The sequence below is a fragment of the Diaphorina citri genome, unplaced genomic scaffold, assembly GCF_000475195.1.
Source record: "Diaphorina citri unplaced genomic scaffold, Diaci psyllid genome assembly version 1.1 scaffold425, whole genome shotgun sequence".
Lineage (NCBI taxonomy): Eukaryota > Metazoa > Arthropoda > Insecta > Hemiptera > Psyllidae > Diaphorina > Diaphorina citri.
In genome coordinates, this window is record NW_007377860.1 from 101,965 (window position 1) to 117,936 (window position 15,972).

A 15,972-nucleotide genomic window follows, 5' to 3' on the forward strand; every position below is an offset into this window, starting at 1 on the left:
CATTTCATTGATACAAAGAGGTGCTCTGTTATTTGTCTCTCAGCTGACTCATAAACTCATAATATCTCATAATATGAGTCTCATATAATTCTCATAACTCATTAGTTCACTGGGGCAATTAGGGTCATTGCCAGACGAAATGGGAGATCGTCACTTCACTCCCGTTGACCTTTTTAGCCCGTCCTTCCTTTATTATTACGATAGTAATAAAAAAAGGTATAAGGGACGGGCCATTGTATTCGCTTCGGTGTCGTCAGTCTGTCTGTTCCCATAGAAGAACTTATCCAAACCGGGTCGACCTATATATCAAATCAAAGGTCTTTTTATCAGGAATACGAAAATGGTGATGCAAATTTTGTCCGAAAAAGCAAAAAACCAAACACTGGTAACACCGTCACTGATACTCGATTAAAGTAGCTACTCATTTGTCCTCACAAGGCTGAGTGCACCCCGAACTCCAAACCCGGTACCCCCGGCACTCCAGCGTGTAAGTCCAGCGTGATTTTTTTTTTTTTCTTCTTCAAACCATTATTTTTTTCTTCTTCTTTTCCAGATCTGATGTCACCCCTCGACCTGATCCAGTCCATTCTAGTCTGAAACCATGTCCATCCCCCTCATCCGTCTGTAAAACCCATCCACACCTCCACTAGTCCCATCCACATCCACTAGTCCCATCCATATCTACTAGTCCCATCAACCGTCGCATCCACAAGTCTCATCCCCCGTCCACCATTCTCTCCCTACTCAACCTCTTCTTCTACAAGCGCCGCAGAACACCAACCACCATGCCCGAAATCGCTACCGAAACCTCTCCAAACGAAGTCAGATGTGACGTCACAGCATCCACAAATGACGTCAGAAGTGTCGCCGACGTAAGAATCACTGACGTCACTAAAGCGGTTTCAGCGCTCACCACCGAAGTCAAAACCGGTGACCTGGATACGAGTTTGAGCTACGATGCTCCACCGTTCGTGCCCCGGAGTGTGATTACAGAGACCAAGCTGTTGGCGGCGTTCAAAAACCAGGCGCTGAGTAGCTCCGAGTTCGATTCAGGTGAGAGTGCAGGTGAATTCCTCTTGTTTCCTATTTGTTTTAGAGTTAGCCACACTTTTTTGCCTGCCTGCTTTGTACATTTTGCACGATTTGCATGGCTAAGATTAGGACATGTCTTATCTTGCTTGGATATGAGCGAAAAGTCCCCTTCCTACCGCTACGTGGGAAGGTAGTTGAAATTTTTTACCATGGGATGTGGTGCGGAAATTCGAGAACATATAGAAACCCATTTCTTACAACTCAGACCGGAACATTTGGCGTTTACATTGGTATATCACAAATTTACCTGGAAAATTCTGAATTTAGTTTGTCTGTAAATCTGTTTACCTGTGTGTAAGTTTGTTTGTTTCCCCACAGTCCTGCAATGAACGGTTTGTCAGATGTTGATTGAAAAAAAAAAAACGTTTGTACGCGGGCGGTGTAACTAAATGGTAATTTATAAAATGGTCCAATAACAACACTATCCTCTTTATTCCCCCAGGATGCGACACCTCCGCCAAACCCAACTCCCGTTCCGAGAACGAAGAGATCCCTTTCGTTAAACCCGATGAAGACCTCACCAAACGAATCTCAGGTTGTTTCTGTAACTTTGTGTGTGTGAGTGTATTTGTGAAGTGTATAGGTTATTTTTCCCTTGCTCTTTGCAGAGCTGACAGATACACCACATCAGGTCCGCCTGTCAGGTCTAACTAAAAGTGTGTGTCAGAGATCAGGTAGACCTGACAGGCGGACCTATTCAGCCGGTCCTGGCAAGTCCACCTGATAGTGTATGCTCATCAGGTTCAGGTATCAGGTAGACCTTACATACAGACCTGATCAGCCGTACCTGTCAGGCCTACCTGATAGTGAGTGGCTGGCCTAAGGCTTATCAGTGAATCATTAGCTGAGCAATTACCTATCTCTCTCTCTCTCTCTCTCTCGCAATGACCTTGAAGTAACCGGGTTTTTTTACGAGTATTTTTATCCACCTATTTATCTATGTACATAAAATTTTACTTTTGTCTCTATCTATCTATTTTTTTTTTTAAGAGGTTTGACAGAGGGAACTGTAACTGCTATGGTCTTATCGTCCCGAAATCGAAGAGAGAAGGAAGACAGTCACAATTTTCTTAGGTCAGCCACTCACGCCGAGACCGTGTGACAGACCGCGGTCCGTCAGACCTGTCTGACAGACACCCAGACGGTCCGTCAGACATGGGTCTCGAGCTCTTTCCGCCACACACATTAAGACGGTCTGGCAGACCTAGGGTGGAGATACAAATCTCGTTGGAGGCACGTAATCTCCGACACATAGACAAACTGAAATAGATAAATTGCTAGATACAATCAACAAAGAAATATCACATTAGAGGCATTCAGAGGTCAAGAAAGAATCTATTTTTATTTATTTTTTAAGAGATTTGACAGAGGGAACTGTAACTGCTAGGGTCTTATCGTCCCGAAATCGAAGAGAGAAGGAAGACAGGATAGGAGAATATAATAACACAAAGAAACTGCATTTTTTATAACTAAAAAAGCTGATAATCCATAGATATAGGTAAGTAATACCTTCCTATATCCACTAAAATACACTTGGATGCCAAAAAATCGAGACAGTGTGCATTCCTTTTTTTTCATGTTTAATGGAAGGAACTGTACCGTGTACCTGTACCTACTCTGTACTGTTAAGGTTTTATGCTTATACCTACCTATTTTCATACTGTCCTAATGGGATTTGTTTTTGGTCATTTCTGCGTTCTTATCATTGCAACACATTTTACATTTATGTGGGAACCATTTCAGGAATTCATTCATACCTCATAAAATACCAATTACACGCAATTTTACTGTAGGTATCAGTACCTGTACCGTATTATTGACTTTACAATATGATGTTTACAAACTTTTACTTTCATACCCATTTATAAACATACATTACAAGGACTTACATTACCTACATAAATATGCAGGTAGGTATTTAATACTACACTTACCGTGATGATCACTTGTGAAGAAGACACCCAGATATTCCAGTTATAGCTACCTACACATTGCAGGTTTTGTAGGTAGGTATGTCAACAGAGAGGTTCATTGAAGGATGTAGAATTATAGATCCAAAGTTTCCCTGGACTGAATTTTGGGAATTGTACGGTTCGGACATTGTACGGCCAAAGGCCCGTCATTTAGGACTAAACTTTGGAACGGCCAAAATCGTTTAATCAAAATTTAGAAGTTCAAAGTTTAGAACTTTATTCGTTCCGTTAATCAGGAGGTTATGTCATTCTTTCTCATGGCAGATATTTATTTTTGAATTGAAAACTCGTAATTAATTACATGACTTTTTTTGTACCTTAACTCATACCATACCTTTTTTGAGACTTGGGAGTAAACTCACTTTTTCCCCAATGTATCAATTCCGGATTATAATTCCGAGTTTTTTTGGCTCATCATCTGCTTAGAGGTCACTTCGGTTTCGTCTTTCGGATTTCTGTCCTCTGCCTTTCGCCTGAACACCCTCCCCCTCCTTGTGACATCCCTTGAAACAAACTTACCCGTTTAATCAAAATTTAGAAGTTCAAAGTTTAGAACTTTATTCGTTCCGTTAATCAGGCAGTTATGTCATTCTTTCTCATGGCAGATATTTATTTTTGAATTGAAAACTCGTAATTACATGACTTTTTTTTTGTAATTAAACTCATAACTTTTTGAGACTTGGGAGTAAACTCACTTTTTTCCCAATTTATCACTTCCGCATTATGATTCCGAGTTTTTTGGCTCATCATCTGCTTAGAGGTCACATCGGTTTCGTCTTTCGGATTTCTGTCCTCTGCCTTTCGCCTGAACACCCTCCCCCTCCTTCTGATATCCCTTGAAACAAACTTACCACCCTCCACTGATCAAAATGATGTCTGATGTGTTCAGAAGATATTTAAGAACGATGTGACTATAGTTGGGAAGTCAGCACACACTCGAGTCGACTAGAGCATTCTGGCATACCAACTTACCAACTGCACACTCTGGCTAGCACCTTGGAGAGAAAATATGCCATTTCTCAGATGCCAGGTCGTCTTCTTCTTATTCGCAGTGGTACCGAGAAGTTCATGTATCATATGTGATACGGTATGAACTTAAGGGTTAAAAAAATGTAGGTAGATAATACCTAGTAATAATTATTACATATAAATTGATACCTTCGGCTATCGAATTTGGATTTCATCAGCTTAGACCTAGGTTTAGGTTAAAACAGTTAGGAAAGAACAATTTGGTTAAACGCGATCGAATCAATTACTAATTATTGATTTGCGTCACAACATGTAAATTATATCCAATGGAGCAGTTGCAAAGGGGAAAAAATTATAAATAAATGGTCGATTCCTATGTAATAAGTTAGGAAAAATCCAAATCTGAGGTCAAAACTCCGAAAAATTACTGTAAAAGGTCGAAAAAATTTTATTTTCCGTTCTAATGAAAGAGTTCAAATATGTGTGACGCGCCACTATGCAAGCGCGCTAGCGGAGGAGCAGAAAGAACTGCGCATAAACACATTAATGCGTTGCCTGCGAGGGAGCTTTGTTCGGGACATTTGATGTGACGTCATCGCCTACAGGAGCGTATGCCGTGACGTCAAAGTTCACGATTTACCGGCATTTTTTTAATCGATTGTATTTGGTAAGTAGAGGGAAACGAAATACAAAATAAACTGATATATGTACATAGAGGGAAATTTCTTCAATCCGTAGATTGCTATAGCCTACCAAGGGGTCCAAGAATGACATATTAAACCTGAGTAGTGTAGTGGTTAGCACGGTGGACTGCAGACCTGAAATTTGGCGATTCGAGTCCAAGTCAAATCATAAAATTTAGCAAGGAGTAGGTGTCATTTTGGTAACCCAAACTTTTGGCGCCAGCCTAGTTAGCTTAGTTGGTAGTGCGTCTGCCTTGTAAGCGCTAGGCCGCGGGTTCGATTCCCGCCCGGGGCAGATTTTATTGATCACCAGATGATTATCCAAGTTTACATAATAAATAGCGGAATACCTGTTTAGGTATTTAGCTACCTGAGTAGGTAGATGGGTAGCGAATATAAGCAAATTATAAAAGCGCAAAAACATCTCGAGAAATTTTACTTGGAGCTTATGAAAGTTTCTCATGTTGATTGCTCAAGAATAGGGTCTCATAAGAGTTGTTTGTGCTCTTCTTCTTCCTCCTCCTTTTCCTTTTCCTCTTCTCCTTCTTCCTCTTCTCCTTCTTCCTCTCCTTCTTCCTCCTCTTCTTCTTCCTCGTCTCCTCCTCTTCTTCCTCTTCTTCTTCCTCGTCTCCTCCTCTTCTTCCTCGTCTCCTCTTCTTCTTCCTCCTCTTCTTCTTCCTCGTCTCCTTCCTTTTCTTCTTCTTCCTCCTCCTCCTCCTCCTCCGATATGAGAGTCGATTTTCTTTCACTTGTCATCATCACCTGGTAAATGATCGTCCTATGGTTAGAATATCACTGAGGTCCCATCATTTCTTTGTTTACCATAATATACTCGTACCTATACTGGTGAACGATGCCATTGGCTCCAATAGCTAGGCTAGTGGCTCCCAATCTGTGGTATTTCTGGTGGTACGCGAAGAGATTTGAAAACCCCGTTTCTATTATCTATCTCGTAAATACGAAAAACAAATCTGACAACCCTAGTTGAAAGAGAAAAAAAAATCTACAATCAGTACACCAAAAAAATTGACATCGTACTATGATTAACACAAAAATTTCGCTTTCGGTGCCATAATTTCTTTATTTAACCCCCAAACTACACTAAATTGATGTTTGGTGGTACGCCAAAAGAACCTTGAGGTGTCAAGTGGTACGCAATACTCAAAAGTTTGTGAAACCCTGCTAGGCTACTGAATAGTTTAGGTGCCTATTGAAAGATGCCACTATCTCTAGAATCTCCATCACACTAGCTATCACAATCAAATTACTATCACCTTACTATCATTAAGGAGAGGTTTTCATTTTCTCTTTCCAATCGCAATCATTAGCGATGACAATATGGGACAGGTGATAGTTATGGTGACAGAGCTGTTTATGGAAGTATGGATGGGCCTAGCAGTTTTCCAATAGGTTTCCAGGAGTGATGGATACATCAGGGGAAGTGTCAGGATGAAAACCTTGGCTAGGTACTGTGTGGGAAGTCAGGGACCTTCGCGGTTTGTGAAGACTCTGGAGGAAGTAAGTATAAATGCAAAGGTTTTTGTAGTAACGGTGTTTTGCCCTCCATTTGGCGACAAGCTACTAGCCTCCTCAGCTCCTCTCAAACTCACCCGGGTTTGATGGAGGGAATTGTAACAACGGGGGTCCCATCGTCCCGAGATCGAGGAGAGAATGAGGACATGCTAGGAGATTGGACATTCTGAGAACGACCCTTATCTGCTTATAACAAAGTTGGGCGGAAATAGAACCCGCGACCTGGCGCTTTTAAGGCAGGCACTCCCAGACATGCTCACTTCCAAACTAGGATGGCTGAACTTTCCAATTGAAAGTGTAGAAACACAATTTGATATTTTCTTTTTCCACTAAACAAAGGCCTTTCTAAATTAGTCTAAACTCTAAAGCACTTAATAAAAATCTATTTCACTTTGGAAGTCTTCGTCGTTCAAAAATTCGCTTTTACTTTCTTCATTCACACCAGAAAACAAGGTCATCCTGAACAATGGTCGAAGAGATGAGAATTGGGCTCTCTTCTCCTTATTGTGTTGAATGCCTAGGTCCTAATGTGTATCATTATCAAGATCGCCTACTTTTGATATTTCCAGACATACACGGTGGTCTAGCTAGAGTCTAGAGGAAACACTCGACAGATTTCAATTTTCGACAGACAATCAAAGTTCCGTATTAACGAGCGCGGTAGCGCTTTGCCCCGCCAAATCAAAATTTGACAGCATAAATTTATATTATTATAAGTAGTTACCTATCATCTCTGGACCACATTTAACAAAATACGTTTACGACCACCCTGTATTGGTATCAACTGGGTCTCGCCAAATTGGTTAAGGCGTGGATTATGTTTTTAATTAGTTAATTCGACACAGAGAATCTCTCATGGTCCATGGTCAATTTTACTACAATGAGCTACTATCACTGCACTATATGACTATAGTGACTGCCCTACTAATACCCATCTGGAACGTAGTGAGACCAGTACATTAATTTGTAATTCGGTGATAGATGCCCGTAGGTTGATGCATTCAGAGATCTAGGTGCCATCTACCATCACAGGGTTTGTACTAGTTGAACTACGCAGAAGAAAAATCGTTCAAGGACCGACTTGACAGTAAGGTTTTTGGTGACGGAGGTTTTACATAATGATGTCACTATATAGAGTAGGTTTATGTATAGCTAAGGTTTTCAAAGATGGAAATTTTACTCTTGATTCGGTCACAAGGTACCCGCTTCCTCACATTACTCGTATACTCGTATAGTTATGACATTAACCTCCCCCAGCCTAACACCCATATTTATGAACAAAATGCTGGCTCTTAAGTTCGTGCTAAGCTACTTTCAATTGGAAAGTTCAGCCATCCTAGTTTGGAAGTGAGCTTGTCTGGGAGTGCCTGCCTTAAAAGCGCCAGGTCGCAGGTTCTATTTCCGCCCAACTTTGTTATAAGCAGATAAGGGTCGTTCTCAGATTGTCCAATCTCCTAGCATGTCCTCATTCTCTCCTCGATCTTGGGACGATGGGACCTCCGTTGTTACAATTCCCTCCATCAAACCCGGGTGAGTTTGAGAGGAGCTGAGGAGGCTAGAGTATAGCTTGTCTCCAAAAGGAGGGCAAAACACCGTTACTACAAAAACCTTTGCATTTATACTTACTTCCTCCGGAGTCTTCACAGACCGCGAAGGTCCCTGACTTCCCACACCGTACCTAATAGCCAAGGTTTTCATCCTGACACTTCCCCTGATGTATCCATCACTCCTGGAAACCTATTGGAAAACTGCTAGGCCCATCCATACTTCCCTCGTTACCAAAAACCTTACTGTCAAGTTGGTCCTTGAACTAGTTTTCTTCTGCGTTAGTTCAAACCCTGATGGTACCTGGGTCTCCGAATGCATCAACACAAATTACCAATTAACACACTACGTACCAGATGGGTATGGATAGTTGGGCAGTCACTACAGTCAAAAAGTGCAGTGATAGTAGCTCATTGTAGTAAAATTGACCGTGGACCATGAGAGATTCTGTGTGTCGAATTAACTAATTAAAAACATAATCCACAACTTAAAACCAGAGCAATTTGGCGAGACCCAGTTGATATACAGAGTGGTCGCAAACATATCCTGCTGAATGTGGTCGACAGATGCTACTTATAATAACCTAAACCTATGAGGGAAATTGATCATAACTTGAGATCTGTTTAGTTTTTGTCAAAATCATCTCTTATTGCACCATCTAGATAATTCTAGAACATATTAATATCGATTTCACACAATAAGACAAGTAGGTACCACCTACCTCAGTGTTTCTTAATTGGTGTTCCGCGGAACCTAGGGGTTCCACGAGCTGACGGCAAGGGTTCCGCGAGATATTTTGGAAAAATCGTATACTAGATAAAATCCAGTTTCAAAACGACCATCTTAGACTAGGTATTTCATCTTATACAGCTTTTTTAGAGGTTTGATACTGGCAACGAGGGGTTTAAGGGGGATGATGTCACTGTGTAGCTAAGGTCTTTAAAGTTGTGGGTTGTACTCTTGAGTCAGCGATAGGGTACCTGCCAAGTCACACGAACCTCAGGCTGAGTGGGGCGGGGAAACGCCAGCAGCCTGGGACTGCCCAGATGCTCACCTATTCGGATACCACGCGCAACACGGTGTTGCTTAAATGCAAAACATCAGACTTGAGTGGTTCATTGGGAACTGGTGCTTGTCAAGTTTCTATAATTCTACACCCGAGGGTTGCTGCGCTAATAGCTACAAATGGCTAATTCCGAAGACCATAGTTCATAAATCATCCTCGAGGATGACCGCGAAGGTCCCTGACTTCCCACACCAGCCGTCTAGTCTGTCCTGGGCGATGTTTCTGTATTGTATTGTGAACAAAATTATAACACAATAAAATAAAGGTTTATTAGAAATTGAAAATTGAATCTTGTCGTATTCCAATGGGTTCAAGAGATTCCCTGACACCGCGCCTTCCCATGTATTTCTCTTGAAGTTGGATGTCTCTTCTGCTCGAGCCACATGTCCTGCCCACTGGAGTATCTTATTGATGTTAAAATAGTGTTAAAACTCCTTTGTGTAGGTATAGTGTACGGCGTATTCTCACACCTCCAATGTTGGATCTGATAGTGCTAGAAAATTCAGTGGAAGTATACCAGACTCTAATAATAATAGTACTCTACTATAGTTCCACCAGCAGACGCATCAATAACACATTAACAAGGCCCAATACAACATGCGAGGATCCGTTATAGTAAACTAGTCAGGCGAATCAACAGTCCATTAGTAGATATTACTATTATTTAGTAGATATTACTATTATTTAGGAAATATTACTATTATTTAGTAATTCTAGTCGATATCAATATTATTTAGTAGATGTTACTATTCTCAAATAATCTTCTTCTTTTTCTTCGCCTTTTCCGTGTACAGACGGGGTCGGCGTTTTTCGTCAGCCTCTCAATCAGCCCTAGCTAGGGTGATTGCTTTGGGCTGACATTTGGTTTAGGCTACAAGTTTTACGAGTGCCCTTCGCACTCAACCTTTGCTATTTCTTTAACAATGGAAATTCAGGCTGGAATCCTCCCTGTTTAATTAAATTGCTAGATACAATCAACGAAGAAATATCACATTAGAAGCAATCAGAGGTCAAGAAAGAATCTAAGATGGCCAACACATTTGGAAAGAACTGACGGACACAGGTTCATGTGACTACGAGCTATGGTTCGAAATGCCAAGGTAAAACGCTCGACATACCAATCAAAACTGATAAATTGCAATGACGAACATTATTGGAGAAGATCTAAGGTCCATGCACACTTATCCGTCAGGGATACGTTACGTGTACGGTCGTGCATTTGATTCAGTGTAAAGTAGGTAACACAGACGAAAGTCCATAACGTTGGGGTATATATCCATTAAAATACAATTTACAATCTTATATTATAAGAACGAGATCCATTCACATTTCACACACTGATCGCTCTATCTCTAGAATCACAACACCTAGAAAGCTGAAATTTGGTAGGAATATTCCTTTTATGGTCTAGATGTGCACGGTAGTATTCACGAGGTGCTTTGATGTTTTGTCTGATGAAGCGTCTGCTAAATACTCCTGTCTCCTTTTCTTTCTCTTGCTCTCCCTTTTCAGCTTTAGTTTTATATAGGTACATATATATTTTTTTTTTATTTTTTTTAATTTAAGCAAGGGTCTATTAATTGTAATTTATTTTTGAAAATATTGTACCAAATACATGAGACCTTGTTTAGACTGCGGGAGTAAAGGGACTTTTCAGTCTCATTCTGGCAGTATAAGCAGGGTATATTCTATTCTATTCTATTCTAAATAATGGCACAAACTGATCTAGATCTAGAACTATGACATTGAAGTCTTCCGGCAGTCTGGAGTTCTGGAGTGTCACCATTCCTGACACAGGCAATGCGAATCACTTTGGCGCGAAAATGTCCAACTTCTTTTGGCAATCCTCAGCTTTTTTAACAGAGGTTTGACAGAGAGATTAAGTTTCACAAAAAAAGGGGAAGAAGAAGGAGAAGAAGGAGGAGGAAAAGAAGGAGGAGAAGATGAAGGAGGAGGAGGAGGAGGAAAAAAACAAGAAGAAAAAGGAGGAAGAGGAGGAGAAGGAGGAGGGGAGGAAGAAGAAGAAGAAAAAGGAGGAGGAGGAAAAGAAGAAGAAAAAATAATAATAAAAAGAAGAAGGAGGAGGAAAAAGTTTTTGAATTAAGACGATTTTACAATAAATTAAGAACTGTTAATTCATGCAGACAAAAGTGTGTGGTTTTTACGACTTCAATGCTGCTCAGGGCTAAGCCGGGGTTCAAGCCACCTTGCCCGAGGAAGTGGGGAACACTTCCACTTTTCTCTTCTCAAATTATTAATCTCCGCCAAGGTAACTTCCAATATATTATTGTACATACTTCCAGTGAGGTTTTCCCATGAGGTGTCTAGCAGACCAGATGGTCCAAGACAAACCAGATTACCTCGACCAAATTAACCCATTGTCAGACGAATGACGTGTAGTGTAGGACGTTTATTATTATTATTTTTTTAATTTATTTATTTTTTAACTTCAAATGTTTTGGAAGAATTGGAAGAACTATGAAAGATAGCGCCTACAGTATAAATTTAAAATATAAGAGGTCTTTTTTTTAATTTATTTTGAAAGGTTTTGATAGAGGGAACTGTATCTGCTGAGGTCTTATCGTCTCGAAATCGAAGAGAGAAGGAAGACAGGATAGGAGAAAGCCAGCCGTTCCGATAACGAACATAATCCTTTCAGTATAAAATCCGCCCCGGGTGGGAGTCGAACCAGTGGCCTAGCACTTACAAGGCAGACGCGGTACCAGCCATGCTAGGATAGCACTTTTTTTTAAAGAATGGGTTAACCCCTCTGAGTCATCAGTTGATCTGCCGCGGTGAACTTTTTCCGACCTTCCAGCTCAAAGTTCAAGATCGCATCGACGGAATCTACTGGAATCTATTAAATCGATGTAGGAACTCACGAACCCAATAGATATGTAGAGGAACTCATAAACCACAGATAATACCACCAAATAGATACCGATGTATAGGAATTCATGGACCACAGAAGCAAGATCATTATCAGAAGAACAGGCGCCAATGAATGGTTGAATTATTTCCTATGAAACCACAGTCAAACTTGTTCTGGCCAGCCTAATTAGCTTAGTTGGTAGTGCGTCTGCCTTGTAAGCGCTAGGCCGCGGGTTCGATTCCCGCCGGGGCGGATTTTATCCTGCTGGGATAATGTTCGTTCTCGGAACGGCTGGCTTTCTCCTATCCTGTCTTCCTTCTCTCTTCGATTTCGGGACGATAAGACCATAGCAGTTACAATTCCCTCTGTCAAACCTGTTTTGTTTTGTTTTTTTTTTTTTTTTTTTTTTTTTTTTTTAAAATAATTTTTTTTTTTTTTTTTTTTCCCCTCTCTCCTCCCAAAAAAAAAAAAAAATCATTCTCTGATAGTATGCTCATGTAAATTTTCAATATCATCATTTATGATCATCATTTATTTTGTATTGTATCATCATTTTATGTTTTTACCACATCATATGGTATGGTGGGTTTCTTGTCTGGCTGGAGGACGTTAAACAGGGAGGATAACAGCCTGAAATTTCCCTTGCTAAAGAAATAGTACGAAGGGCATCCACTCGTAAAATTTCATTGTCTTAAAAAGGGCCTGATCTTCGTCCAAACCCTTCTTGATCTTCTTCATTTTCATCACCTTCTTCTTTTTCTTCTTGATCATATAATTCATCTTCAATTTTATTATCTCCCAAATTGTCTTCCTCGTCTAAATCAAGATCAGGGTCGAGGTCGCGATGAAAAAATAAATTGTCTGCAGCAAGAATTTCTTTCTTGTGGTTTCTGCCAGGTAATTTCCGATCCGAATTGATTCGCTTTGGTCTGACTTGCTTCCTTTATGTTCTATGGTTATTTACCATGTGTGAATACAAAGACGATTTCGAATTCTAGACAATGAGGTGTTTTCTGTAGCATGATCTTTGTACGGCGATCATGGATCGGGGAAAAACAAAGCTTTGGAGGGAATTTTAAAAACTCAACTCAAACCAGCCTAGTTAGCTTGGTTGGTAGCGCGTCTGCCTTGTAAGAAAAGGCTGGCTTTCTCCTATCCTATCCTGTCTTCCTTCTCTCTATCAAATATCAAATCTCTTGGGGGAAAAAAACAACTCTAATAAAGACCTGCACAGAAGATAATACGAGAAGTGGTTATCTTAGTGACCTAAAGTACCTACAAACGTCGTCCTTTAAACAGTACTAAGTATAATGGCCTACTACACAATAACTCGAATAGAAGCGAGACCTTTCTGACCTAGACAGAAGCTCATAGAAGTACTACATTAGTAATTTAGTCCTGAAGTATCTACTGATGCCCTCACTTTAAGTGTGAGGTATGATGTCCTACTACAAAGTGCATTAGCTCAAACCCTCAAAGAGTAGCAAGACCTACCTGACCTACACAGTAACTACAACTGTCCTGAAGTATATTTACTAATGCCCTCACTATAAATATGAAGTCTAATGTCCTACTGCATTTGAATCTGCCATAAGTAGTTGTCCTACGTCCACAATATCACCATCTCATGAATCCCAGAGCCTTGAATTGTTTCTGTAGTGTGGAAGCTCAAATTACATCTTTTACCTTGCGCGTTTCTTGCTTCCACTTGACTAGTTCTTCGCTCTAATGAAGCTAATCAGGTAGTCCAAACACGGACATAAGCATGTGAAGACCATTGAGCCCTGAGCCAGCGTCATTTATAAGGAAACATTGAGAAGACCATAAATATACATAAATTATTATCTACTTATTATTATGGAAATATTGAAGAATATAGCAACACATATGGCAGAATCACCCTGAGACTGGTTGACAATATCTTGGATTACCTATTGATTTAAACGAGGACTGATTTACATGAGCAGATACTCGAACTTTGAGTTGGTTTGGCTTTGAAATAATCCACGTCTCCTACCAATACTAAATTTTTGGTTGGTAGCACGTCTGCCTTGTAAGTGCTAGGCCGCGAGTTCCATTCCTGCCCGGGGCGGATTTTATTCTGATCGGATAATGTTCGTTTTGGGAACGGCTGGCTTTCTCCTATCCTGTCTTCCTTCTCTCTTCGCTTTCAGGACGATCAGACCTCGGCTCGCTATCCGTTTCGGATGTTGGCGACCAGCCTGGCAAGTTTGACTTTGTTCACAGCTATGCCGAAAAGTTCAGCCGATGTTTTGCCTTTGTATTTCCCTATATTCAAACTGTTTCTGTTTTTTGTTGCAGGCAATCCCATTCCGTCCGATGTTCGTCACTTCGTGAATAAACACCCTGAGATGAACGGCAACATTAACGCTCTCATTGAGTTTGTACGCACCGAATCTGCCCATAACGCCATCAACAAGAATGACTGGACTGAGGGTGAGTACAGGCCGGAGTTCCGTGGTTCGATTCCCGGTGGGGTCGAGGTTAAAGTAATTTTGATCTCGCCGGGCTCTGGGCCTTTGAGTTTGGAGCGTTTTCAGCTTCTTGAATCAAGTAAAGGCAGTAATGCAGTACACTAGTGGTAATAGTCTTTATTTGTACATTAAACGAAAATAATACATGCCATTGGATTTTAAACAATAAATGAGCTAAATTCCGTAGGAATCCGCTATTAATTTTTCGACAAAGTCAGAACTTTGGTTCGGGGTTGTGTGTGTCTCTTTCTTTTCATTGTGAACGCTTTACCCTTTACTGTATTTTATGCGATCTTCCCGGGGGGTCTTGAAGTCCTTTACGGCCCTCAGTTTGGGAATCACTGTTCTAGTCTCCATTTTATTTCAGGTCTGACTGTAATGGAGCTGAACGCCCCCGCGTCAAAGGTCAAACGGGAACGCCCGGTAAAGAAACTGTCCATGATTCGTCACCATGTATTTAACGATAGTACGGATTACACCTCTAGTTGCCCCAGTGGAAGCGAAACCGAAACCAAATTCATTCAACGTCGATGCTCTTCACCTCAGATGTTCCCTGAAGGTAACAATTAAACCAATCGCCTGTAAGGTCAGCCAGTGAGTGGCCGGCCTAACGACGCGACGTGTTTTTCACACCTTGGTGAATATCGTAGTTGACCAAGGTGTGTTTGACGTGTTTTTCCTTCGTGTCGTTCTTCCCAAAGATTAAATGGAAATGTTTTCCTATTCCTAGATTTCCCAGCGAGTGTATAATGTCGGAGCTAAAAACACGTCAATTTATTTTGAGGGAGTGAATGACGAAAAATACTGCGGGTATCACGTTGACTTTTGTATAAAAAAAACACATGGGTAGATAGGAAAACGTAAGTTTACTAAATGAAAAATCTTCGTGTTGAACTTCAAACTTACGCCCCATCCTTCTTCTCCTTGCAGGCACGGGCAACCACTGGGTTCAGCGCAAGTGGTCGCGGGACTCCGGGTCGGACAGTCCCGGTTCCACCTACTCCCGGTCCCGTTCCAACTCGGGCGTAGGCTACTACATCCCGCCCGACCGGCGTGTGTCCGTCGGTTGGGATTCATCCAGCTCGGAGTATTCAGCCCGGAGCCGCTCCAATTCGAGTGTGTCGAATGACATGCGCCGCTTTTCCGTGTCCTCACGAGACTCCAATGCTGGTGAGTAATTTTATTTACATTCTTGGTGGCCATCTCTTTCCCTTTCGTTCATCTTACCAGAATGAGACTGGAAAGTCCCTTTACCTACTCCCGCAGTCTAAACAAGGTCTTATACATTTTATAGGTCTTTTTCTTTTTATAGTAAGAATTTAAAGAACAGAAGGTAAAAATGCTCTTTTTTATGACAATTTAATCTCTTTTCCCTCGCTTTCCCTCAGGTGAATGTTGCTGCTGCTCCGGGCACCGCGCTCTGCCAAGCGTAGACTCCCACAGCCCCTCCTCAGACCCGCCCCGCCGCTACTCCTTCTCCAAACAGTTCGCCCCTCACGCCTCTCACCATCACGCGGGCCAGCACTCCCACTCCGCCGGATCCCACCACGCCCCGGGCTCGGGCCATCACTCGGCGGGCAGCCACGACGAGTTCCGCCGAAAAGACTCGACCGGCTCCCAGGACTTTTTCTGCATGACTCGCTCGCGGAGCAACCTTTCTGACCAGGGCTTCCCCTTTATGGTTTTCTGGACAAAATTTGCACCACCATTTTCGTGATCCTGGTAAAAAGACCTTTAATTTGAT

The 15,972-nt window shown here is 41.5% G+C and overlaps 1 protein-coding gene across 1 annotated transcript in view; it reads left to right on the forward strand.

Moving 5' to 3' along the window:
• Positions 1-15,972, forward strand: part of LOC103508705 — a 45,153-nt gene that overhangs the window by 17,334 nt on the left and 11,847 nt on the right. The window contains exons 3-8 of the mRNA XM_017443874.2: positions 554-1,053; positions 1,535-1,627; positions 14,056-14,190; positions 14,596-14,787; positions 15,159-15,398; positions 15,617-15,895. Of these exons, the coding sequence (XP_017299363.1) occupies positions 786-1,053; positions 1,535-1,627; positions 14,056-14,190; positions 14,596-14,787; positions 15,159-15,398; positions 15,617-15,895 (1,207 nt within the window). The 5' untranslated portion in view covers positions 554-785. The remainder of the gene's footprint in view (positions 1-553; positions 1,054-1,534; positions 1,628-14,055; positions 14,191-14,595; positions 14,788-15,158; positions 15,399-15,616; positions 15,896-15,972) is intronic.